The following is a 27977-nucleotide window of genomic DNA, read 5'->3' as shown; positions in this document are numbered from 1 at the left end:
TCTTTTAGCAATGAGTATTGCCATAAAATGCTTTCTGTTTAGATGCTTAGACAAAATGCTGGTCGAGTTAAGAGTAGTAGAAAGTTCTATGGAAATTGAGCACAGTTTGGATTTAACAGTAAGGTTTTTGTTTTTTAATTTGAATGAAATTTAAATAATGTATATTTCCATTTGTAGAAACAATCACACTTTTCTCTGCCCATTGTAACACACCAGTCACTCATCTGCCGTCACTTTAAAGCATGTCTTCTACAGTGGTTTGTTAGAGTGCATGCTCATTAGCTGGAACAGCAACGCAAATAGAAGTATTTACTGTTTATGAACCCCTTTATAAACCCTTAACAAAGGGAACATTAATGTAAAGTGTTACCAAAAGGCCTTCAGAAAACTTGGAATGTAATACCAGAGCCATATGGACCACTTTCATGATATGTATGCATCCTTTTTGAAGCTTGAAATTGAATCACTATACACTGCCACTGTGCTGAAATGATGGATCGAAACATGTATTAAAATATCTGCTTGTTGTGTTCTAAAGAATAAAGAAATTCACATGGGTTTGGAACGGCATGAGGGTGCATAAATTATAACTGAATTTTCATTTTTGGGTGAACTATTTATTAAATACTGGACAGAGAGACCAAATGTCTCAGACTGTAAGCGGTTATGGCTGGTGACTGTGAGATAAAGGTTAAATAACATTCTCCGCAAAATAATACAATGCCTCATTTAGACGTCAGCAAATCCACACACACACACACACACACACACACACACACACATTTGTGTGTCTTCTCTCAGCATCCCTGACGCCTCCGCACACATCCTTTATAACTGGTGTCAGTGCTGGACTCACTGCTTACCCTGAGAAATACGAGATGCTCAGTTCAGCTTTAAACCCATAACATCTGTTTCATTCACACTGATGAAAGATTGGTGTATTCACCACACACTAATAAAGTGTGGAGCCATCATCACTGGACCAATAGAATCAGTGAAAAAAACACAATCAAGTTTTGCACTTAAATTTGCATGTACGTATTATCCATACACACATTCACATCCTGAACATTCATAAAATCTTATGCTACAACTACACTCATATTCACATTCATGAGACAAATATAAAATTGAAAATATAAGCATATATGTACTGTGTACTGTATATACATGTATATAATAGTAAAGTACTTTTATTTTTAAATATCATTCATATTTGAAAAGTTTTTGTCCACTCTGTAAAAATGACTAGTAAGATTTACTTCTTTCACAGATTTTTGCACACTTTTCCAGTTTAGCATGAATACCGGCTTCGAAAAGTTATTTTTAATTATTTTTTGATAAATTTACTCAAATCAGCAAATAAGTATTACATTTTTACAACATTATGATTGATATTTGGGGACACACTGTAAAGATAACAAACAATCCTAAATAATATTTACTTAAGAGATAGAGCATTCATTTCTACATGTTTGAATCAAGTATAGAATTTACTGCTCTAATTCTAAATACAACTTTCATGTCAGCGCAGAGCACAAGTGGGCGTGAGTGAGAGTGTTGCGCTACTGTGGGTGTATGCACGAAAATACAAAAACTCCATGGCCATGCCCACTGACTTTGCACTTATGTCTTATGGCAGGGCTATTCAACTTCATTGACAAATGGGCCAGATGGAAAAAAATCTTCGAGGCACATGGGACAAGCTAGGATATTTTGTTAAAGAAAAGCTTCTATATACAGATGTTATGTTATAGCAGGCCTAGAATACTTGTTTACTACATAAATAAAACATCTGTGTATTATAGCTTTAATTAATTAATTTTATTATAATGAGGTGGAGACTTTGGGGATAGAGCTGAGGGAGGACCGATGAAGGCAGGTGGAGCCATGGAAGGTGGAGCCGTGAGAGGCGTTAGGGGCGAAGCCATGGAAGGTGGAGCCGTGAGAGGCTCGAGGGCTGAAACTGGAGAACTTGGAGCCCAGAGAGTAACCAAAGACTTGAAGGGCCAGGGTGGAGCCGGAGGCTCGGAGGATCACGGCAGTGCCAGAGGCACGGAGGACCAAGGCAGAGCTGGGGGATCGGAAGATTGAGGTGGAGCCGGTGGGACTGAGGACCAAGGTGGAGCCGGAGGGTTGGAGGTCCCAGGTGGAGCTGGAGGATCAGAGAGCCAAGGCGGAGCCATGTGACCAACAGACCAAGGAGGAGTTAGAGGGACGAGGAACCCCACTGAAGACGATTGGCTGGAGGACCACGGTGGAGCAGAGGGGACGTAGAGTTGAGGTGATGTAGAGGGATCGGAGGGCCAAGGCGGAGTCCAGGGCTCGGAGTGCTTGGGCGGAGTCAAAGTGTCGAAAGTTCCCCTGGTCCGAGATGTTACAGGGGGAGATGGTCGAGCTGGTGACTTTGGGGGAACTGTCTAATCAGGAGGAGGAGGATGAATTAATTTCCTGGGTGGAGTCAGCGGAGGAGAAAGGGACATCGTGCTGGACGGAACCAGTGGAGGAGAAAGGGCCAATGTGGTGGACGGAACCAGCAAGTCCATGATGCTAGACAGAACCAGCAGAGGAGGAAGGGCTTGGGTACTGGATGGAACCAGCAAGCCCATGATGCTGGATGTAACCTGCGGAGTAGAGCAATCATGAGAGAAGGGCAATCGTGCTGGACAGAACAAGCAGAGTAGGACGGGCCATCATGCTGGATGGAACCAGCTGGTCCATGATGTTGGACGGAACCAGCGGAGTAGAGGGGTTGGACAGAACCAGGAGGACGTGTACTCAGAGTGGTCACAGGGGCAGGAACCAACTCCAAGTCTAATAGCTCAGTGAGAGCTGGCTCAGGGACAGATTATGCTTGTGACGCTGGCTCTGGGACAGATGAGGCTTGCAATGCTGACTTGTTGAACGTGGCAGTTGTGGAAATTGGCTCATGGGCTGTGACAGGCGTGGGTGTTGGCCGTGGCAGGCGTGGAGCAAGGGGCCGTGGCAGGCCTGGAGCAAGGAGCCATGGAAGGCTTGGAACAAGGAGCCTTGGAAGGCTTGGAGCAAGGAGCCTTGGAAGGCTTGGAGCAAGGAGCCTTGGAAGGCTTGGAGCAAGAGGCTGTGGAAGTCTATGGGGGGTTCACTGTGGGAGGTGAATCAAAGTCCTCATCCTCTTTATCCACAGTGAAAGGAGAACCCCAAAGTTTCAGAGCCACCTCCATGTATTCGCACAATATCCAGAGAGGATCCGCGTCTTTAGTGCACTATTTAGATCGACTCTGAAGTAAATCACCAGAGAGTGGTGCACTAAATTAGCCAGTTCGAGAAATTCACGGCATGACCCTCGACTGGACAGTCCCCTTGCGTGAGGAGGAGAATCTTTACAGCTGCTAGATCCATATGAGGTCAGTTCTTCTGTCACGGTTTGTAGTAGAGATGAGATGGGAGAGGATGGATCTATATGCAGGCCTCTAATGAAGGTGATGATGGAGATACAAAACAATGAGGAGCTATACAAAGAACCAAATAATATCAACTACAGACACAGGAACATACTAGGAAACATAAGTAAGTAACATTTGACAGATTATTTGTAGCGCAACCTCTATAAGTGTCTAAAAACATGGCGCACATGCATGAGACACTGTAAAAACATCAAGATAGGGCGCAACATCTGTTTAGCGCAAGTTTGCATAGGAAAACAATTGAAAAACTTTTTCATAGTACTCCAATGTAATTCACAGCTACACATGGAACCTGTCCAAAAATATTGTAATAACTTAGTACATTTAGAAGAAAGAAAAACAGAGAGAGAGAAAGAGAGAGAGAGAGAGAGAGAGAGAGAGAGAGAGAGAGAGAGAGAGAGAGAGAGAGAGAGAGAGAGAGAGAGAGAGAGAGAGAGAAATTAGTCGCTTGGAGAATATGTTCATGTCCATGCATTTCAGGGATAGGCTCCACCTATTCTCCATAAAGATGTTGTATTACCTGTGTCATCTGAGCTCCTGTAAACAGAGCAGCACAGGCTCAGGGATTTCAGCAGCAGCCCCTGATTAATGACTCTGCCATATAAGAACTGCTTCTGTGTTAAAAAGTCTTCATTGTTACTCAAGGTCAATGTTAACGAGACACTTTATTTCTTTTTCATGATAGCGTGGCATGCTGACCGCTTTCCCTGAACATATGACGATATGGGCAACTGACACCAACACAAACCATCCAGCTTTACACAGATAGACATCAACACAACCTACAGTTATCCAATGACAGGGTCATTACATAAACACACAGTTTGTGACATCGATGCATAGCTAGACCGATGACATCACTGCAGCACATTCAATTTCATGTACTGAATTTCATGCTCTTAAAGCTATCTGCTTAGATATCAAATATTCTGTTATGGTAAGGGTTAGCTCACCCAAAACTGAACATGGGTGTGTTTCCCAAAAGCATCATTAGCCAACTATGGTCACAAGTTCCATCATAACCAACATATTTAATTGATTTGGTGTTTCCAGAAACCAGTTCTTTGCCTGTGATTAAAAGCATAGTACCATGTTAGTTTGCTGTGTGACATCATTTCACTTCGCTGAGACTTCAATACATTTTAATCCATGTATATCTTTCATTCTATCAAGACTTTGACCATGTTTATATGCATTTAAGAAAATGGCTTATTCTGTGGTTTTGTAGAAAGCGATGTTCTGAAACATTTAAGGGATTAAAGGCTGTTAAGAGAAAGCAATTTATCACACACAGTTTCCGTCAGAGAACCAAGCAAGTAAACAAAACATGGAAATTTCTATATTTTTTGAAGAGTGCGCATATGTGTATATGCTCAAGTGCGTCAGGGGAACCCCCTAAGTTTGATGTAGAGGGAAATCCCTCTATTGTAGTACACATATCTACATAGTGCATGCCACTCTCCTGTCTTCAGCAGCTTTCTCGCATTAAATGGCTTTCTGTTGTACATGTAAATGAGGAATCATTATTTAATATTTGCTGAAGTTATTACTCCACCCCCTGCGTAACATCATAAATTACAGTTCTATGCTGTTGAACCAATGGGGTTCGAACGATGGATGTGCCACATAGTTACTATGGTTTTGGGAAAAGTTGTGACTAGCTAGTTAAATTCCCCAATGATGCATCGTTCTATGGTGGTTAAGCAGTAAGTTACATTGTTTTATGGGAAATGCACACCAAGTGACATGTGAGAATCTATGATGTTTGCCATCAATGGATTCAAACCAGCCACGAAGTGTCTAAAAGTTAATTGAACACATGCACAAATGAGATTTGAGCTTCAGCAGAGGGGAATATTATCATTAAAACAACAACTTGGAATATAGCGCACAGCAAATGATATGGGCAAATGATATACTTTTATGCTGCATTTTTGTACATTTTGGAGCATGGTATTATACACTACCATCCACTTTGATTGTATGAAAAGGAGTAGCTTGGACATTTGGCCAAACAGTTTGTGTTTCATGGAAAAAATAAATTAATTTGGCCCTAAATAACATGAGGGTGAGAGAATGGGAAAAACATTTCTTAATTTTTGTGTGAACATCTGTTAAGTTTTTGATATGTTAATTGTTATCAACCATTTATGTTTCATTTTCTTTTTAAGCATATATTGGCTAGGATCAAAAGTCCAGGGCTGATATGATAACAAATGTTAATGAAAGTATAAAGAGAGAAAAGTGTGTGTACATAAAAGTGTGTGTTTCCAGAGGCGGATATGGAAATGTTTTCATGGAGTGGCAAAGGGGTGGCTTAAAGACTATTAGGGGTGGCAACACTAAAGCAAGCTCCCATGCCTAGTACCAAATTCTGTTAAGCACATAAAAAAATCTAAATGTTCCTTAGCTTGACATACAGAGCTGGTAATCTGAACCAAAAGTCACCATTCTTTCATCTCTACAACTGCTACTGTCAGCATTTTAATTTCATTATTCTGTAAATGAACACATAGATAAGCAATTTAAATAAGAACATGACTGACTGGTCTGGTGGTGACTTATTGCATCTAGTTTTTAGAGGTTCAGGGTTCTAATTTGCCTTAGGGGTTGCATCGACTAGTCACTCTCCACATGATTTATAAAAAGGTGTCTGTAGGAAATAAAGCAGGTGTGAAGCCTGGTGGCTCTGTACTGAAAAGGCAGAGTGGCTCAAATTTAAGATGTGATGTTCTGCCTGACTCCATTTTAAAACAACCTCAGAATGCACTTCAGAACTGATGTTTGTTTACTGTGTCACTCTGCTTAACAACGCAATGTATTAACAACAATTTTACTTCAATTGGAGTGCCATGCCATGATGAAATCCATTCCCTTGCACACTGGATCCCGTTGCCACCTGTAAGCATATGGTAAAGCGGCTATAAGAGGAGAGGGAGCTATCTGTAGTTACAGGTATTCCAAGCTAAACTAAATATGTTCAGTTCAGACACTTATGTTAACTATTAGCTATCTTACAGCTTGATGTATGCATAAATATTGTTAATTAATTTTAATTTCAAATCGTTCATATACAAAAATGCGCTTATAATTTTCCCCTCGGTTGTCAAACTACTACGCACATTTCCATGGTAACCTATAAGACCCTACACACAGTCTAGCGGGCTATCTGATGCCTGATGACATTTTTGGTATGTTGATTTGTTTGTAATACATATAATTTCGACCAAATCTAACTTTTTATATATAATTAACCAAGATTGCATCTGCATCTGTACATCAGAGATGTGGAACACGTTTTGCTCTTCTATTTCACCGGAAAAGAATGCAAGCAGCGGAAAAACTGTTGACACTAAACAACACTAATAACAGTCAAAACAAACCTCAACATAACATTCAAAATAACACATTCCAGCAATGGATCGCCAGTCAAAACACACACAGATCAGATGAAATAGAAACTCCTACTCAAGAACTGGAGATTTTTCAACTGGATTATACACATGCCTGACGAAAGCGACTTAAGGAAATGTCTCATCCGTCTGCACCAGTGCTGGGTAGAGTAGTCAAAAACTGTACTCAATAAAAGCAAAATTACTTAAAAAAGTTACAAAATTACTCAAGTAGATGTAAAAGTGCTAAGATAAATAATTACTTGAGTTAGAAATTATCCAATTTAAAGAGTACTCAAGTAGTCGCTTTCACAAATGATATAATGGACTTTCCACCACATAATATACATTTAACATTATTTTAATTTTTTTATTATTTTCATTATTATTAATAATGGAAATTCTTTCATCAGTCACCATCATGTTGTTCCAAACCCATATGACTTTCTTCCATGCAACACGATAAGGAGATTTTTTCAGAATTTTAGCCTTGGTCACCATTTACTTTCAGTGAATGTGTGACTGAGACTGTCAGTCCCTAACTTTCTGTATAACACATTGTTCCACAGAATACAGAAGGTCACATGGGTTTGGACCAACATGAGGATAGGGAAATGATGACAGAATAATAAATTATGGCTGAGCTATCACTTTGAAAAGATAGTTCACCCAAAAATGAAAATTTTAGGGCTGCCCCCTGATAGTCGACAAAAATTTAGTCAATGAGAAGAGTCTTGGTGTACCAGGTTTTGATTGGTAAGTTGGTCACAGAAAAAATTCAAAAGAAAAGTATTAACACTGGTTGGACGCTATGTGGTACTATGGGGTTAAGCAGGGTTAGGGTTAATCCTATACAATAAACCAAGACACCTTGATTTCAAACTTTGAACTTAATTTTTTATTTATTTTAACAAAAAATTCAAATGAAACTGGAAAGAAATAAGTGCAGTTATAGTGTGTGTTGTTCAACTTTTTGAAAGATGGCTTTACAACAGTTGTTATCATTTCTCTGGCAAAGAACCTACTTCATCTGTGCATTCTGTACCGGTTGGGAATTTCATTGTCTGGGAAAATACATCATGTGTGTGAATAAATTTGTTTTATTCCTCCTTCACTATATATTGCAATATCCAATTACATCGGCAACCCCTGGGCTGAGGGATCACTGAATATTCTTGCTTTAGTGATTTCCATTGAAAATGAAATACATTTATTTAAAAATGAAAATTTTGGCACCCATTCACTTGCATTGTATGGACCAACATTTTTTATTTAAAAATAAAAAAAGAAATTATTCAAAATTCTTCATCTGAGTTCAGCAGATGAAAGTCATACACCTCTGTGATGGCATGAGGGTGAGTAAATGATGAGAGATTCATTTTTGGGTGAACTAACTCCTTAAGGGATCTTGTCAGATCTAGATGAATGTCAGTAAGAAGAGAGGTTTGGAAACCTTTCTAGTGATGATTACAGTAAAATTGTTAACAATGTCCCACAGGGATATTACATATAATGCTGAAATGTAAACTATAGCAAGATCATGTTTTATTAATGCCTACTAATAACTTTTAGTCCCTAGTTCAGTGTAGTTAGTTTTCAGTGTCTAAAGACTTTATATCATTTGTTCTGTACACAGCACCACCGCTCCCTAAATGCTGAGTATGCAGCCTGCGAAGGACACCACATGCAGAAATGCTGTCTGTTCGCGCTCCAGTTGTCATTCACATGTTCCGTAGAGCAAAAGGCATTTACACTTAACATGGATGTTTACATGGATTTATACTATTAATCAGCCTGAAGTAGCTGTGACAGTTTCCAGTACACCTGTGAGGGCACGGGGGAAATGCGCAAATACCGCTCATGACATGCGATTGGCCGCAGCTGTGGTCACTCATAGGTCTGTGCGGTGGGCTTGGTTAAGGCTGTTCGAAATGAATAAAGCCCTACACAATGTACTCAAAAGTCATTACACTTAATTGAATTGGAGAAAGTTTTTAAATGTATTTGAATGTCTTGCATTTCTAATAAGTCAGTTTGGTTGTGCCAATATAATTTAGTTGGATTAGGTCAAATGAATGTACTATAGCAGTTGTAACTCAACTTTATTAGGTAGGTCAAACTTATTTAGATTTATTTAAATAATTTTCTTATGTTGGTCTAACTTAATTAGTATAATTAATCATTAGTATAAGCCAGGTGAGCAAGTATGAGAACAGTGAAACTGTTGCAATGTGAATTTAATAGCAACTGATTATACAGCTAAACAGCACTCAAATCAAGTATCATTTGAAAGTCAATCCTCAACCTCAGCACAAGCGGCAATAATCACCACAATGGTGGCCCTCAAAACTTCAGCATTACAGACACTCTTTTTAAATACCAATATAACAGAACATTAACATATCTCCTCCAATTCTCCTGTTGCAAAAAATGCATAAAATAATGAAGTCCCATGCAAAGCATGCTGGGAAATGATAATCCCCCAGTTTCATCAGTAATGTTTCAACCCCACAAAACGTATTTATGTAGTCAAAACTCAAATGGATTAAGTAAACTTCTATTTAAAAAAATGTAATAGGTAGAATGCAATAAAAACAAGTTGTGACAAAATGTTTTAGCAACACCAAGGTTTGATTAAAACGAATGCACATACTGTACAAATAAAATGTATAGCTTGAATGCAATGTTAAGGGCTTTGGATAAGAGAATCTGTCAAAAACTTCAAAGGAATGTTCAGGGTTCAGTACAAGACAAGCTCAATTACCAGCATTTGAGGCATCATGATAATTACCAGGAAAAATTATTATGACATGTCTCTCCTTTTAATATGTATAATGTTTACTTCTGGCAATACTTTTGAAGTTGTGTGTTTGTAGCTCTTATGAACTGGCCCCATTTAATTCCATTGTAAGTGCCTCACTGTAAATGTGATTTTCGCTTTTTTTTTTATTTGATTTTGATTTGTTGTAATCAACATAATGGTACAAATGATGTCATTTGAGCTTAACTTGTATTGAACCCAGATTGTTCCTTTAAGGGTAGTTTTAGGGTAGTCATTTTTTAAACAACGTCAAGATTTTAAATTACAATTTGGTTAAGTGTACAGAAGATCCTATGACTGGTCCACATTTCCCCACCACTATTTTCAATTTTCTTGCCTTCATTATTTTATATTAAATGGTCTTGCTGTGTAACAAATTAATTTGTAAAAGTCTCTAAATTAATATGAGTTCATAAAGGCTGCATGCATGATAATAATAATAATTTAAAAAAATATCCAAAATGCTGTTTAAAATATATTATGTTGAGATGAAGTATAAAAGGTCACACCACAGGACATGTTAACTTCCCAAAGTATGTAATGCCAACTACCAATAAATTTAAATCTAGACCCACACTGAAAAAGTGCTAAGCTGCAATTGTTAGGTCAATGATTTATTTCTACTAATCAAAAAAACTATTATTTTGTTAGTATAACCAATTTTTTTAGGTTGACAAATTCCCATTTCTCCTTTTTCATTCAATAAAAAAAAAAAACAAAAAAAAAACAAAAAAAAAAATAAAAAAAATAAATAAATATATATATATATATATATATATATATATATATATATATATATATATATATATATATATATATATATATTTTTTTTTTTTACATTCCTAGACATAAGGAGAGAGGACAAGATATTGTAAAATAGCATTTGACCCACTGGAACTCTAAACGTGTACCTTTTCATCATCTTCTGTGAAGAGTGCTCCATTGGGGCTCTTGTTGATGGCCTGAGCAACCCCGATGACCTCTCCGTCACTGTTTCTGATAGGCATGCACAGCAGAGACTTGGTCTTATAGCCGGAGAGTTTATCAATCTCATCACTAAAACGATGGTCCTGAAAAGACAGAATATACAATGTAAAAAGTGGTCACCTTTAACCTTAAGGAGCTATTTCTTCCTAACCTAACACAACCTAACATTTTTTTTTGGTGTAACCTAATGTAGACAGGTTGATTCACACATGTTAAATTGTATTTTTGACTTGAATAAAACCAATTCATATAAATGTTAAGACATTACACACATTTTTGATATTCCAGTGATGCTTGCCAAGCAAACACCATTAATAACACTGTTTATCAGATTCAGTTGACCACTCCACCGAACAGTTGTTTCCAGCGGCAGGGTATATACCTATCACAGTAGCTCTGTCCGATGCAGCTTACATTTCTACAGTACTTAAGCTAATTATTGAGATATGCCTTCCTTAGAATGAAACTTGACTCGATTGCAATGTAAGCACACATGACTGACTAAAGCATTCAGTCCACTCTCCTATTCACCTTATTCAAACCCCCTTTCAGTGTTCCACTCTTCCGAATTGTGTCATCTACATTCCTGTTTGTATTGAAGCTACTGAGAAGAGTCCATCAAAATGGATTACGTGTGAAGCACAGAAGCAATTTTTCACAAACAGTTGAGTCTATGTGTGAGTCTATGATGCTGTGAGATATTTTTTGTGACTTTGTGTTGTCTGTTGGACATTCGTGAGCACAGAGGCATATCAGTACGTCCACAGCATGAAGGTAGAATCTTGTGGATTTATGAATGTACTCTTGTTTTAAAATCTCCAAGCTCTGATTCCAGTTGTTAAGACATCCCCTGAACACTTTAAAATCTCATTGTAATGTTTGGCAACTCTATAACCACTAAATCCACTTCCCTAGCTAATTATACTTTGACATCAACACCACTGATATCTACTATATAGAACCTCTAGACCGGAGGTTCTGAGACAAAATTCTCAAGATGGCTGCATGCTAGTTTCTCTGGCGCATAAGGTGAATAAAGCTTGAAAACATTCAAGCTGGAGAGAGCCCTGCCAAAGGTTTTCACCATGTCGGCCAACTTGGAGCTTTGTAGCCGGTCCTGCCCCTTCCAGAAATGCACGTTTGACTTGACGTTTTTCCTATTCAGTGAGAGTTCAAGTCTGTAGTGCAGGGACCATGAACTGGCACTCTGTTTACCAAGATCTCTGCCCAGGAAACTGGTAGGTCTATTGGCAGACTGGTGCCCATGGAGTGACACCCCTGGCTAAAATTTTCAGAAATCTACTTCTCACTTTCCATGGCATTGTGAGCCAGGGACAAGAACTGTGATATCTCCACAGTAACACAGGCAATCAGCCCTGTTTTTACTGCTGTTGATGCCATGCCAGAAAACTGTCATGTCACAACACTGAGATTTTAGGTGTCACTTAAACAGCCCTCTCGGTTTCCCCACAATTTGTGGCGTTACACAGGTCATTACGTTGCATGTTTTTACTGTGTTGATGCCATGCTAGAGAATTGCTTTGGCACAACACAAACCTAAATCCTCATCATGAGGCATGTACATATGTTGGATAGATGATATGGAGCAGTTTCTTTCACATTTCCAGGATAACACTCTCACTTTCCCCTCCGTTGTATGCCAGGAATGAGAATGCTATTTTCAGTCTTTGCTGTTCATTACGCCAGAAATCTGCCTTGCCCCAGCACAACTGACAGACCTCATGGCAGCTGCATGAGGCACAAACATGCTCTCAAAAGCGAGCAAAAATCCAACTGAGCCGACTCAGTTGAGTTGAGCAACCACCTCCAAATGGGTAAGGACGTTCAGCCACTGGCGACCACACAATAAGCACAGTCAAACACAGAGCCCTGTACTAGCACATTGGGGACTCAAAGCCAACTTGACAAAGAGTGTGTGAGTGCCCTGTCATCAAGTTCCCCTTCTGTCACTCACTTTGATTTTGTGTCCAACAGTGACACTAGGAGTCTCTCTTGGGAGCCCGATCCACCTTCAGATCTTTGAGAAAAGGCCAATGAGAAATTGGCGAGTTGAATTTACATGCCACTCCCCCCCGACATACGGGTATAAAAGGGAGAACAACGAGCTGACGCGATCGTGGAGGGCACATTTTACTGCCAGCCCCAGAGTTGCGCAGTCAGGTCAGTGCTTTCCTTCTTGAAAGCGAGAAAGGACGGGCAGCTGACCTCATTCACTCTCAAAGTTTATGTAGCTGCCATAGCAGCGTATCATGATGACATCCAAGGTAAGTCCCTCGTTAAGCACGACCTGATAATCAGGTTCCTCAGAGGTGCCAAGAGGGTGAACCCTGAAGGCCGTCTCTCTGAAGACCACCCTCCTGACCACGCTCAATTCCATCAAGAGGGTCGGGGACCTGCAAGCGTTCTCTGTCAGCAAAGAGTGCCTAGAGTTTGGTCTGGGTAACTCTCACGTGATCCTGAGAACACATCCGGGCTATGTGCCCAAGGTTCCCACGACCCCTTTTAGGGATCAGGTGGTGAACCTGCAAGCGCTGCCCCCGGGGGAGGCAGACCCAGCCTTATTGTTGCTATGTCCGGTGCATGCTTTGCACACCTGCTTGGCGCACACGCAGAGCTTTAGACACTCTGAGCAGCTCTTTGTCTGCTTTGGCGGACAGAGGAAAGGGAACGCTGTCTCCAAACAGAGGCTTGCCCACTAGATCGTGGACGCCATAGCGCTAGCATACCAGGTCCAGTCCGTGCCTGCCCCCTTGAGGTTCGAGCACAATCCACAAGAAGTGTGGCATCCTCATGGGCACTGGCACCTCTCTAGCAGATATCTGTAGGGCAGCGGGCTGGATAACACCCAATACCTTCGAAGATTCTACAATCTCCAGGTTGAAACGGTCTCGTCCCATGTTCTTTCAGGTAAGTTTCATTACATGGACAGCTGGCCGGGTGTATCGCCTGTGCATAACACCTTTCTCCATAAAGGCAGGTGAAGCTGTGCTCTCTTTCTCCCATGTATGTTCCTGACTTGTGAACCCTGGATGCTCTTCCTCCTAGCCCTCTGACTCATGATTTCAGCAGAGGAGTCCGTAGTCAGACCCAGTAAGTGCTCCACAGGTCTCGGCTACCCTAGTGGCCTTCTGTATGTATGTTTCGGTAGAGCAGCATCTCCCTTGGCAAAGTCTCCTCTGCCCGGCTGCTGTGCTTGTAGAAAAATTCCTCCCCCACGAAGGGTCTGCCCTACCACCACACCTCGCCCATGTGTGGCCCGGTCAGCCCATATGACGTATCCACCACTTTCATACCCTCTCCTGCAAGAAGGGCAGGGTGTGGCCTCCGCGGGGTCTTTTCCCCCTGAAAGAATAGGAACAGAAAAGAAAGCCTTCCCTGGCGCATTTTATGAGCATATAGGGCCCCAGCCGATTCGAATTTCTAAGTGGAGAGAAAGACTTAGAGCGAAAAGGCAGTGGCTGGCGCAGTCTGCTCCCATACTTGACAGATCTCCTTCCCTCACCTCAGGGCTACGGGGAAGCACCCGACAATTTGAGGTGTTTTCGGAGGCTCCGTGCAGCCCGAATACATCTGTTCTTATGCTCGTTGTAGCTTGCCTATACCTGCATCGGCAGTTCACTTGACCATTCAGCCTTTGTGTGTTACATATATGAACCCCTAGTGTCACTATTCGACACGACGTCGAAGTGAAACCACTTTCCACTGTTACTGTCGTAATTTCTGTTCCCTGATGGAGGGAACAAGAAGTTGTGTCCCTCTTGCCACAGGCTGAACTGTACCGCTGTAATGTACGGGACCTTGTCTCGGCACTTCAGTGCAAAACCTGACTGAATCCGCATTCCGATCTCCCTTTTATACCTGTATGTTGGGGGGAGTGGCATGCAAATTCAACTCGCCAATTTCTCATTGGCCTTTTCTGAAAGATCTGAAGGTGGTTCGGGCTCCCAAGAGCAACACCTAGTGTCACTACTCGACACAACATCAAAGTGAGTGACAGACGGGCAACTTGATGACAGGGCACTCACACAATCTTTGTCTTCCATCAGGGAAAGGAGGTTAAGACAGTAACCGAAACGTTTCCTTCCATGGAATGAAACTCAACTCTGCAACCATGTCGGCACCTGACCAATTAACGTGTTCAGTCCATTCTCCTACACTTAATTGCATTAGTTCCAAAAAACCGAGCACTGGGCTTAGTGGCCACTGTAGCTACCGTTGCCCTGCTAAGCTTACTATGGATGAGATCTCTCCAGTGCTGGCTCACAGTGATGGTCAACTATGCCTCATTGTAACGTGTCACTGTTTAAGCCACGCTAGGTATTGACCTGTTTCAGTGACATTACATTTTCCCTGCAGCCATCGTATTTGTAACCATCAGCGGGAGGAAACAATGGTGGTGAATGGAAAAACACCCGTGAAACAATATGAAGTGCCAAGTCCCAGGAAAGGTGTATACATTTCTTAAGTCAGCACAAATATTGCAAATTTTTGACTTTCATGGCCATGATTTATCTACGTTCGTCAAAAAGTCTGATGTGTGATGGCGAGTATAAGTAATATTTGACCACTCTTTTATGATTGAAATGTTGTACTAACCGACAGTAATTTCCAAGGGTGCAAACTATTCACCATTTGGTGAAATTTGCTGTTTTTAATTTATAATATGTCATGTACAGTACGTGATTCGAATATCATTCATAATTGTGAATGTGAAAACATTTAAAGAGTAGTTATCAGCATATCAGACTTAATACAAAGAATGATTGTGTGTATATTGTAGAGGAATTGAATGGCTGTGGTTATCTGGCAAGCTTTTGAAGGAGCTTTTTAGAAAATTCACTTGACATTGTCTGAGAAAATGATCTATAAAACACAAAGAAGAGCGTTATCACCCAGATTAGAACTAGAATATTGTAAGACCTGACTTGTGGCTTCCATTGTGATATTAGATTTTGGCAAGGACAGTGTCATATTTTTTTTTTTTTGTGCAAATATTATTTGGTAAGAATTTACAATCACTTGAAGGTTTTCTAAATAATTTCTTTGTCTTTAATTAATTCTTAACTTTGTACAGAATCTCCTAAGAGTCTTCTTTTAAAAGAGAATGTCCTTATCAGGTCTGTGCTCATGAAAGGTGCCATGCGTTGTTCCTGGCAGGCTACTCAGCCTTCAAGGCTCCATAATGTTAGGATTAGGGCAGGGGAGGGGTTTGGACATCTGCTGCCTCCTAGGAACAAATTGAGGCACCTTTGTACAACGGGCTCAAAAATGAGTCACCAGTTAAAGTAGTTCACCTAAAAATGAAAATTTCCGTTTCCTAACTAATTTACTGACCATTCAAAACCCAAATGCTGTTCCTTTTACTTGGAACATGAAAACAGATATTTTCAGCAGCTCTATTCCATAGAATAACAATTTATAGTGAGCAGAGGCTGTCAAGATTCAGAATGAGGGACAGTAAATAATTTTGTGAATTTGTGTATTTTCTTTTAGTCATGTAATTTTATAGATACATCAGTGATGAAAATAAATTCTAATTATATTAATCTTTTCTTTGAGACAGCACAAATAAGAAACAAAAGATGACTGAAAAGTTGCTTGTCTTGTACTGTGTGAACTTAAAAAACATGCTTTAAAACCAAACAATTATACATAATTTGAGGATTTAAAGCCTTTATTCAGAAACGTATTGCATTCTGCACCTTCACCATTTGAAAGGACAAAAGAGGACCATTATATTTCTGTCCTCAACAACCGCAACCCCCCTCCCCCACCCCAAAATGGTTTGGTCCCCCCAAAGTTCAAGACATGGTTACGGCCTTGCCTTAAAGTGTTGACTATTTGCTAATTGTTGCTCCTCCCAGGGTGAGGACCCAAAGAATTGTCCTGTCCAGACGATACTCTCCTGCAAGAGCGTTTGGATGCAGGATTCACTCCATCCACGCTCAAAGTTTACATTGCTACCATAGCGACCACTCATGACCTCTGAGGGCTATATGCAAACACCCTCTGATCAGCAGATTTCTGCATGGTACGAGATGGCTAAGAGCCTTTTTAGCCCCACTAACATCCTGGTCTGAGACTTAGCACTGTATTAAACACACTTACGGGTTCACCATTTGAGCCAGTAGAGGAGGTAAGATTTCCCATTCTCTCAATGCAGAGTGGGCTGCTTCTCGCTTTTGCTTCAGTCAAACATGCTGGGGAACTTAAGGCCCCTTTGGTCAATATCTCCTGTGTAGATTTCGGACCAGGCCTGTCAAAAGCCATTCTTAAGCCCATGGACGTTTATGCATCCAAAGTGTGGGAAATCTGCTTTAGGGCTCAGGTTGTTACCCTACAAGCATTCCCCCCTCTTCCCTTGAGTCAGATAAGGCTAAGAGACAACACATGATCTGCTCTGTGAGGTCATTACGCATGTAAATTGACCAAACAATCAATTCAGGAAATCAGAACAACTGTTTGTTTGTTTGTTTGTTTGTTTGTTTGTTTGTTTGTTTGTTTGTTTGTTTGGAGGCCACACACTGGGTTTGGCCATCTCTATGCAAAAAATGTCCCACTGGGTCGTGGATGCTAGTTCACTCGCATATGACTCTCGGGGCATACAATGTCCCATGGGTATAAAAGCCCATTCTACCATGGATATGGCCTCCTCCAGGGCAAGGGCAAAGGGTGTGTCTCTAAACCCTTCCCCTAACAACTTTGCCAGGTTTTATAAACTGCATGTATCTTACTTCTCTTCCCAGATCTTTAAAGAGGAAGAAGGTTGATCACTGACTAAATGGTTAGTATTGTGTTACACTATGGTGTAATGTACAATGTTTCACTAGTGCTGACAATCCTCTTTAGGGCTTAGATTGTTACCCTACAAGCATTCTCCCCTCCTTCCTTAAGGGACTATACATGCTTTGCTCTGTGAGGTCATTACTCATGTAAATTGACCAAACAAGTCAATTCAGGGTATCAGAACTGTTTGTTTGCATTGGGGGTTTGGTCATCTCAAAGCAAAGAATGCCCCACTAGGTCATGGATGCTAATGCACTCACATTTGACTTGCAAGGCTTACAATGTGCCATGGGCATAAAAGCCCATTCTACCAGGAGTAGATGATAAAACAACTGTAAAAAGAGCAATTCAAATAACTTCACAATTCAAATAATTCACAAGTTATAAGAAATAATATACAGTATGTGCTTCTACAAGCCTTAAATGGGGTCTTGAATGGCAGGTTCCCATTTTAACAACTTACATGTGACAACATGCCCCACTGTTGATAAACATGTTCTTTTTTTTTTTACATGTTTTTTAAACATGTCTTTTTTTCTTAATGCAATAATGGTGGAAATGTTTAATACCTGTTCTATAATTAAAACTGATATATGTGTCTATAAAAAAACCTACCCTGAGTAAAATCCGCACGGCTTCTTTTTGCCGCCGTCCCCAAGCTGTCGGCTATAGGTGCGTCCCACTGGCGGGGATGAAACGTTTGCCGCCGAATTCGTCACTCCCATTTCTTGCGAGATGCCGCCGGCGATCAGACGGCGGGCCGCACGCTTCATTTTCTCTGGCGGTTGCCTCGCGGCAACTTACTTGGCAATAAATATCTTTATGATTCTGATTAGGTTTTAAAATAGATATATAATACAGGGTATGAAAAATTTAACAGAATAAATTGATGAAGTTAGACTTTTCACCAATGCCTGTATCAGTGAACAGTGAAAGACATCTGCAACATGGCCAAAATATCGGGTATACTTTAATTATTTTTTATTAATTTGCAACCATGGTGATATCTATCATAAACATGAAAATCTCTGTTTTGACATGAAGGATAAACTCAATGAAAAAGCGAAATTATCCTCTGGTTTCACAGTTGCGCAGAAATTTCGCTTATGTCTACATTTTTTCCAACCTCGATTTTTTTTGTTATTTTACCTTTTACAGGTTTTGCAATTATGACCTGTACAAATGTTTAAGAAAGTGTTAAAGTCCCTGTAAAGGCAATAAAAAAAATCTAAATGCATTATAAATGTTAAAAATGTATTGCTAAAACACATGACAAAGACTGAACTGTGAAGTTCCGCTGTCGCCATATCTGTTTCCGGTTTACTTGCGCGTCGCCCAAAATGTCTTTTTACTCGATGTCTCCAGAATCTTCCGAAAATACGCGTCAGTGATGTTCATCTCATTGTTGATGCCTGGTCCCCTGCTCCGACAAGCAAGAGGGACAAGGGCTTTAAACTCTACATATCGAGTTATCTGCACAACTACAAGGGTAAGTATTTTAATCTAATGTGGTGTGCCGGCAGATAGCGGCTAAGCTAGTTCAGCCACGTGTTCATTTTTAATGTAACGTTAGTATAGAAGCTTGTTTTTCTTAGTTTTAAAGCAGACTGTTTGTTAATTTTTGTGATAATTGTGATATCAATTATATTAACTTGGTCTCCTCTCAGTTTCTAATAAAGATCAGGACACCGGTGAAGTCACTGTCAGGGCATTGTGTTACAGGTCCATGAGAAAAGCAGATAAACCTCACAGTTTGAGTGTATGGTGAAGCTAGAATTAATAAGACCGCAGTTATAGGCTTGTTACTTTAATAGCCCGATGTTCCTGGGGACTCGGCTAAGGTTATTCATGTTTAATGTAACTCAAATCAAATGAAAACAGTTATTGTAGGCAGGTAAGTTTCCCTAGCTGGTCCCCTCTGTGTAAAATGCGTTCTTATTCAAGTTTTCAACTCAGTCATTCGTTTAAGATGCAATCTTGTGTTATAAGTATTAGGCTATCATGATTATACAGTGAGCAAGCTATATAAATAAGTATTTAATATAATAAAAGTGTAGAGCAACAACCGAGGGTGTAAGGTAAAGGCTGAATATTGTAGATTTATTACAATATGTTGCATGTTTGAATTAAAATACCTGTGGATATGCAACTTCCCACTAATGAAAGTTTTATTCAAAAGGAGCACACTCTACAAAGGCCTGACTGGAGATTTGCCTGATCTATCCTTCCTTCAAGTGAGTAGGGATATAACAATAGCACATTTCACTGTACAGTATGATATAGCAACCAAAATCTGTATACCAATATTTCATTTTCTTTTTCCTCCCCTTTTACAAACAAATATTCTGCTTCAAAGAAAAAAAATGAAATTGATGTTATCATAAGGGTTCTTCATTATGAACTTGTATGCCATGCATAACATACTGTGGATAGAAATTACAGGGAAAGTTACTGGTATGATAATTGTGGTTATATTATATTACTATTATATTTAGTGTATTGCTAATCAATATATTGTTACTTCCCAGATGACAGCGGCTCGCTTCAAGAGCAGGTGAAGCAAGTTGGGACAATGTTGAAGACATTTGCTTGCACTGGGCAATCAGGTACAACTTGCAAACAACACCTGTGGTTGTTGGTTTAATTCCCACTGGGGCCACCTGTACATGTAGTAGACCTAGATATAAATGTCATAGTTTAGTAGTTGAAGGACCAGGACTGACTACTTTATTCTTTTATTCTGGGAACCCCTGTAGGTGCAGATCAAATCCTAATGCTGCGACGTCTTGGAATTTGGCGATGTTGTGCGTAGCATGGACGACAAAATGCTATGCTGCAACGTTTCAGTGCCAATGTGTCTGTTGGAGAGTTATCCCTGCCAGGGGATCTGTTACTCCCCCCTAGACACCCAGGAAGATTTGGCGTTGCTTGGCAAAAGTTTGAGGCAGGATAAAGAGCTCCAGCAACGATTTGTAAGTGTGCTGATTTCGTTTATAACGCCATAGGGTAATCTAAAAAGTAAAATTAAGATTGTACACTGCATATTCTACAGTCTGAATCCACAGCCTGTCACATTTTAAATTTATGAGAAGCTTCAGAGAAATGTAATTTGTAACATGTTTTTTTTTGTATTTTCAGCTTCGGTTTTTGGCAATCAAATGTGGGAGGGACCTAAAGACAACCGTGTGGCTGAATGCTTCAGAGTATCTTCTCTAATCACCTTTCCATCAATACAACCTGGACTGGTGTAGGGGATAAAGCATGTTTTAGAGACATGTTCCTGAAGACCATTGTTCAAAGTAAGTTGGATATTTTTTTTATATTTAAGTAGATGTGTATGACCTTATTACCATTCAAATGGAATGACAGATCTTTATTTTCTACAGGAGCCATCCGGAAGAACCCGGCAACCCAGGATGCCACTGATGAGGCGATCCAGGTTAACGTTACGCGTTACCTGAAAGGAGCATCTGAACATGAAGGTGGAAAAAGGCGCCGCACAGCTGAGAGGGACCCACAGCCGACCCCTTAAACCTAGGCTGACTACTGACACCCCAGCATCACTGACAGCTGGAACCCTTTCTTTATCCTGCAGTCAGTAACATCAAGACCCCTAAAAAAGCCTGCTAAAAGTGTCAGACTACACTCACCCAATCCACACAGTTCACTGTGGAAATTGTTCTTTTTTTTTTTTTTTTTCTCTCGTGTCCCTGCTTTGAGGGCAGCTCCTTGGATGAATATGGGATGGTTTGTGCTTTTATACAGGCGCACGAGGAATCACTGAAGATATGCTAATTTGCACTGCCTCATTCTGGAGGTCGAGGAAAACCGGTGATTCTTAGCCCACTACGCCACACAGTCCCCAACCTCTCCAGACATTCTGATTGGCTGTGTTCTCTACAGCCAGATTTTCTGCTGTTAATTATATTTATTCCCACTTGTTGGCATGTGTAAGTTGAATGTCAAAATGTATATTATACCTGTTATCCTGCACATTCCTTGATACCAAAGATCTCAATTATTTCATATACAATTTGCTGCTTATTTCATTGTTACAGTGCTTAACTATTCTATTTTTAAATACAGCTTGTAAATCCTAGATTATACATCTAATACTTGATATTTGCACATTATCTGGTATCAAATATTCTACTTACCGTGACTTTAGTATTGGCTTATTTCATTCCGTCAGTGCTTAACAATTCTATTATAGTTTGTAAATCCTATTTCATACCTCTGATACTTGATATTGCACATTAACTAGTACCAAAAATTCTACTTTCATTCCATCACAGTGCTTAACTGTTATTCTATTGTTACATATAGCTTGTAAATCCTTGTGCCACAGTCAGCATTGCAGTTGGTATATTCTACTCCAGAGCTTTACTCTAAATTATTACCACTTAACCTATTGTTAGAAATGACTTGTAAATATGATGTTATACCTCAATTTATTTGGTATACTGCACTTTCTTTGGTACCAAATATCCTCATTGCTTGTGTTTACTGGTAATTCTTTTCATCCCAGAGCTGACCTCTTTATATTATTAACAATTATTGTGTTACAATAGTGTTTTTAAAAAAAAAAAAGAAATTGGAAACCTGCATGTTCTTTTGTGTGTGTGTGTATATATAATGTTTGTATTTTTCTGTTATTTATATTTCAGTGATCTGACATCTTGTTTCAATGACAGTTACTGTACTTTGAAATGTGGAATTAAAACGCCAAATGGAAATTTGTCTGGTTTGATCAATCATTATTCTTGATAAACTGCATGCTATAAATATATATATATATATATATATATATATATATATATATATATATATATATATATATATATATATATATACAATAAGCGGCGGCAGATCGCTCGAAAAAAGCGTTTGCCTCCGACGGTCCGCCTTCGATATAACGGCGGCGGAGCGGCGGCTGGCCAGCGGGCCGTCCGCGTATCGAAGGCGGTAGGAAGGCGGCTGCCGCTTTTAAAAAGCGGCTGCCGCCGGCGGACCGGCGTCAAACGTGTTTGCGATATCGCCATTCTGCCGCTTCTACTGCCGCCGGCGCACCGCCAGCGGACCGACGACTTATTGCCATCTGGGCAGTCACCCCTAATTTATAATACTGTAGCTAATATTATATAATACACTAGAAAACATTATACACTAAATAGTGCTTAACAAATTATGTACAGAGATGTACATAATAGCTACAAATGTCATGAAGCTATAAATCATATATTTTTCATATATGAATATACATAAACTAATGAGACAGTATGTAATGCATATTAAATTGTTAATGACCTTTAAATGAAAGTTTTAATAAAATGTTTATTACAATTGTTAGTTAATCCTTGCTGAACCGCTGTAGCATTGTTCATACCCACATTTCCATCTTGTGTTTGAATAGTCGCAGGAATGCTGAGTATATGTGTATAAATAATGTAATTTTAATTATCTGCTCTGCTTGCTAAATGAAAAGAGAAACGCTGATTGACAGACTAATTAAAGAACTGCACGCTGACATCATCATCATCAGGACATCAGGAGTAGAACTGTAGAATGGAGAGAGTGAAGTTTGTCAGAGCTGATCGATTCACTATTCAATACTTAGATACTCTCACCCAACTCATTATTTCACTAAGGCCTTTTATGGATCCCAGGGAATAATCAAACCAAATCATCATCAGTGATGGCAATAAAATACTCAACTGTCTATCCAACAAGTAATTATCTTTAAGAGGAAATTAAATGTAAGTGACCTCGCCATAGAGGCGTCAGAGGAAATATTCTAAAGGATGTGGACAGGATTGCTAACTGAATTTCTATAACATTTTTGGAAGCAATCCTAAAGGTCCTCTAAGAATAAAATAAGATCCTACTAGATTAAAAAAAACAGTGTAAACCATCTGAAGAGGAGTTTCTGGTTTAAGCTGGTTTGGCTGGTCTTCCAAACTGGAATCCTGCTTATTTAGCCGGATGCCCAGCTGGTCTCCCAGTCTGACCGCCATCAATCCAGATCAGTCTGACCAGTTGAAACTATGTGGCCAGCTAAGACCAGAGAACCACTTTAACCCTTAAATGCATACCTCGTGTCTTTAGTTACCTGGGACCTCATTCCACCTACTTACCTCGTCCATTTCGAGGTAAGTAGGAGTTATGCCCCTACTTCTTTAGTATTCCTCTACCTTTCTGTTATGAATCTTCTAACAATAAAAATAAAAATGTGTAATTACCAAAAGTCAATATGGTCTTCAGTGACCCAAGATGTTTAACAGCGTCGCAATATATATTTTGACTTTAATAAATCATTTTTTTTATAGTTATTTCAAATCTATTTACAGTTACTATCACAGTATATAGATTTCTTTGTTTATTACAAGACAAATGAGTGCTATATTCATACAAATGACTACTATATCATGTTGATTTTCTCTACAACATTGGCAAGTTATTAGTTGAGTTGTTACTCAAGGTGGTGCTGTTGTTTCAGTGATTAACTTGATATATGTATATATATTTTATATATATATATAAACTAGGTCTGTCGATTTAAAACGTTAATTCTATGCAATTAATTATACAAAAAATAATGTGTTAGAGAAATTAACGCAATTAATAGCAATGCCCCCGGACCGTAATAAGGAAGATTCCTGAGAAATGCAAGCTTGTAGTACCACCTGTTTACTCCAGAGGGCAGTAATTGAAATTTCAGCTGTTTGAGCAACGTGAAGTTTATACAATGAAGAAATCAACACTTCATTAGGCAGAACAACACAAACATGCGTTACGTTCTTGCATTCAAAACACTTGAAGGAGCGCAAATGTGAACTAAGGGATCTCAAGATGTGTTTAAAGACTGAGTATTAAATAGGGCTGCACAATTAATCGAAATAAAATCGAAACCGCGATACGATCTTGTGCGATTATTAAATGGGAAGGGCTGCGATTTAATTAAATAAATAAATATTCTGCTCTCTTCCAAGTTTATTTGCTCTGCAGTCTATATTAAGATAGAGCATTGTTGGTGATTTCAGAGCAGTTCTGCACTCCACAACTCCCTCTCATGCTTAGAGTAACAAAAGTGCTCTGAGCTTGGTTCCGTTTGCTTACGTGCGCTAAACGCTTTATTTTCCACTAAACTGGCGCGTCCTGCCTGAAACGTTTTTTATTATTATCTGCGGTAGCAGCACCTCAGTCTCCACAAGGCACAGATGTCATAATAATAATGCGGAATACAAGATGGGGAATAATTCAAACATCTTTATTAAATGCTTGCAAACATCATTAACAGTAACACCTGCAGAGTCCAGAAACATCTCTTCCTCCAGTCTCCTGTCATTTGTTTACCATTTTGTTTACGCCCTTATTACACTCCCAGCGGAAACAAGTGAAAGCGGAACTAATATTACCAACATCTAACAAAATGAAAAAAGGAAGGAACGTACATATAATAAATCTATATTAAATATTTAGTTACTATACTATAATGCATTACTAAATTAAATATAATTAAATAATGAATACAAATAATTTAATTAAATGGAGACAAACTAACCAAAATGTTCCCTTTAAATTTAATTACACCAATGGATTATCAGTTCAACTTCAGTTTGATATTAAGCCTCATTATTTAGGACTATCTTAAATACAGTAAAGAATAATTTGTATAAGCCAACTAGTTTTTAAGGCCTAGACTAAAGAGTAACATTTATATTTAAAAATTATATTTTGTGTTTATTGCATTATTCAATCAAACAACATTATTTTTGACAGCAAAAACTAGGCAACAACAATGGTTTTACCAACAGGGAAATTCAGCTAACAGTGACATTGAGCAGAAAGCTTACATATAACCAGTTTTGACAGAGCTGCTGATAAAAAGTTTAATGATCAGCATCGATTGATGAGATGAAAAGAAAATTGGAGATCGTATCGGATGTTAAAATATTGATTGGAGCATCCCTAATATTCAAGTTGACTGTGTCAAAAACTAATGATGATGATTAGTGGGCTGAGACCCTATCACAAAATGGACAAAAACATGGTGGATGGTAACATTTGAATATGAAGAAGACTTTGATTCACTGTTTATATATTTATTTGTTTGTGGTTGAACTGAATAAAGGTCTCAGTTAGGTTTTTTTAAGAGTGTTTATGTGTGAAAACCCCAGCTGCCTTTTTACAGTAGAACATGTGGAAAACATTACCATCATAATTGCAGTTCAAATCGCAATTGCAATATTTTTCAAAATAATCGCAATATTACTTTTTGTCCAAATCGTGCAGCCCTAGTATTAAACTATATTTAACTTGACACAGTGACCTAAACATTTTATTTTTATGACGCAACGCACCCGAGACACTACACAAGCATGTCTGACGCAGGTGTAAATTGACGGGTTCTTAAACAAGCCCTCATAATAAATCTCAAACTGATTGACAAATTCACTTGTGAAATGGATTGCTGTGAACTGTATGCCAATGATTGACTTATGATCAATAATATGGTAGTAAACAATACATTGTATTCTGAAGCTGCTTTTTGTATTGTCTTATCAATGATTAACTCTTCTGCTACAAGATTGTAATGCATTTTAAATATTTTTTATTTTATATATCATTTTTAAATATTTAAAGATAACTATGTATAATTATTTCATCATTATATATTGAATTATTGTTATATGAGGGGCTATCTAAGCAAATATTTGTATATGCGATTAAATGCGATTAATCGCGATTAATTAATCGGGACACCATGTAATTAATTCAATTAAAAATGTTAATCGATTGACAGCCCTAATATAAACTTATATATACAAGTTTATTTAGACTCAATAAGTACATATGTGTTCCCAATGGCATAGATTTAGTTTGAGGGGGGCTGTAATATTTCATTACAATAATGTTTCAGAAAAATATGAACCCTTTCAGAAAAATGTAATTCTTACCTGCTCATCACATATGACTCGTGTGATATATTTAATGTTTTCTAAATTCATACAAAAGTTTTGTGTGGGTAACAGACCTACAGAATGAAATTGCACATGTTCTGGAAAGTCATTCAAATTAAATAGTGGATATTTTATTTTGGTCTTTGAGCAAATGTGTAAGTGAAAATAATATTTGCTGTCGAAGTTTACCCTGCAAATGTTTACTTCCGCGTTCCAAAACCCAGAGTGTGAAAAAGGTCTATTCTAAAAAATTGTTTTCTATGAATGTTTGCACACCGCCTCTCGACGTCTGTCGGCGGGGCCCACCTATGACACCCGAGGGTGCTCAAATTTCTGCCGTGCCATGAAGTGCAACTCGCATAAACTTTTACGGAAGTAACGAATCCCGTTCTTTCATTTGTTGCATCATATCTTTAATATCTTTTCATATAATATAGGGATAGTTCACCCAAATGGATTAAACCACTGGAGTCATATGGAATACTTTTACGCTGCATTTAAGTGCTTTTTGGAAATTAAAAGTTGAAACTACAGAGCTGAAATATTCTTCTAAAAATCTTCATTTGTGTTCTGCAGAAGAAAGAAAGTCATAAACATTTGGGATGGCACACGGTAAATAAAGAGAAAATTTCCATTTTTGGGTGAACTATCCCTTTAAATAGCCATTTCTACCAGATCATTGACATACGTTTTGTTGGTGTAACATAATGTATCCATGTTGATCAGTCATGTAAAAGTTTATAAGGACTAGAAATATTATTGTTAACTGCTTCACCTGATATGCATCGGGAATGTTGACAGTTTCCCCATGTTCAGCCACATATCCAATGATTCCCTTTCCCCAGGGAACCTGCACCTCATCCGAGTTACTCAGAGAGGGCAACACTGCCGTTCCAGCATGCACATCAAAGAACTTGGACACCAAAGTCTTCTTGTTGGCCGGTCCCTCCACCAGGAACAGCGAGCACCGGTCCGCATCCACCATGATGCACACAAACACAAGGATTTTATAGATGAGACTGGTCAAATCCAAGTCGTTGGAGATGTCTTTAACGAGCTCCAGAAAGAACTCCCTCTCACTGTGTTCTTTCAGGTAGTATTTGTAGTCTACGGCGGTGGAGGGATACTGAGGGATGTTGACCCGGGACTCCAGCAGAGCGGAGAGGATGTGCGCGGTGGTGGGGGGTAACGAGCTGGCCTTACGCAGCAGAGCGCGTCTCCTCATGCTGGTCAACGGCTCCTGGGCACGGGAGTTGACGTGCTCATCGTACGTCCTGTTGGCATTGATGGCTTTGGACCTGGCGAATGTTTTCCGCAGCTCTTTCTGCGACGCTCGTCTCTGTAGCCCGTCACCTCTACTCGCCCAGCTGTCTTTCCTACAAGCGTTTGGCGCTTTCTCCGGTTCCGTAATGGAGCTCGCCGGAGTTTTGGTCGCTTGGTGGGACTTGAGCCACTTTTGCACCATACTTTGCTTCCCTTTTCTGTTTAAATAGTCCTCTAGTAAGTCAGGGTGCTCGTCCAGAAAACTTTCAACATCGGAAAAGACCATGTCTGAGCCTGCCAT

At 39.3% G+C, this 27977-nt stretch overlaps 1 protein-coding gene across 1 annotated transcript in view; it reads right to left on the bottom strand.

The window, feature by feature from the left end:
* pde11a (phosphodiesterase 11a) overlaps positions 1–27977 on the bottom strand; it is a 170281-nt gene extending 142304 nt beyond the window's left edge. Inside the window, exons 1-2 of the mRNA XM_052142651.1 lie at positions 27189–27977; positions 10571–10729 (exon numbers count right to left, since the gene is read on the bottom strand). Coding sequence (XP_051998611.1) covers positions 10571–10729; positions 27189–27977 — 948 coding nt within the window. The remainder of the gene's footprint in view (positions 1–10570; positions 10730–27188) is intronic.

This window comes from Xyrauchen texanus, chromosome 14, assembly GCF_025860055.1.
Source record: "Xyrauchen texanus isolate HMW12.3.18 chromosome 14, RBS_HiC_50CHRs, whole genome shotgun sequence".
NCBI classification, from domain to species: domain Eukaryota; kingdom Metazoa; phylum Chordata; class Actinopteri; order Cypriniformes; family Catostomidae; genus Xyrauchen; species Xyrauchen texanus.
This window is presented reverse-complemented; position numbering and strand designations above follow the sequence as displayed.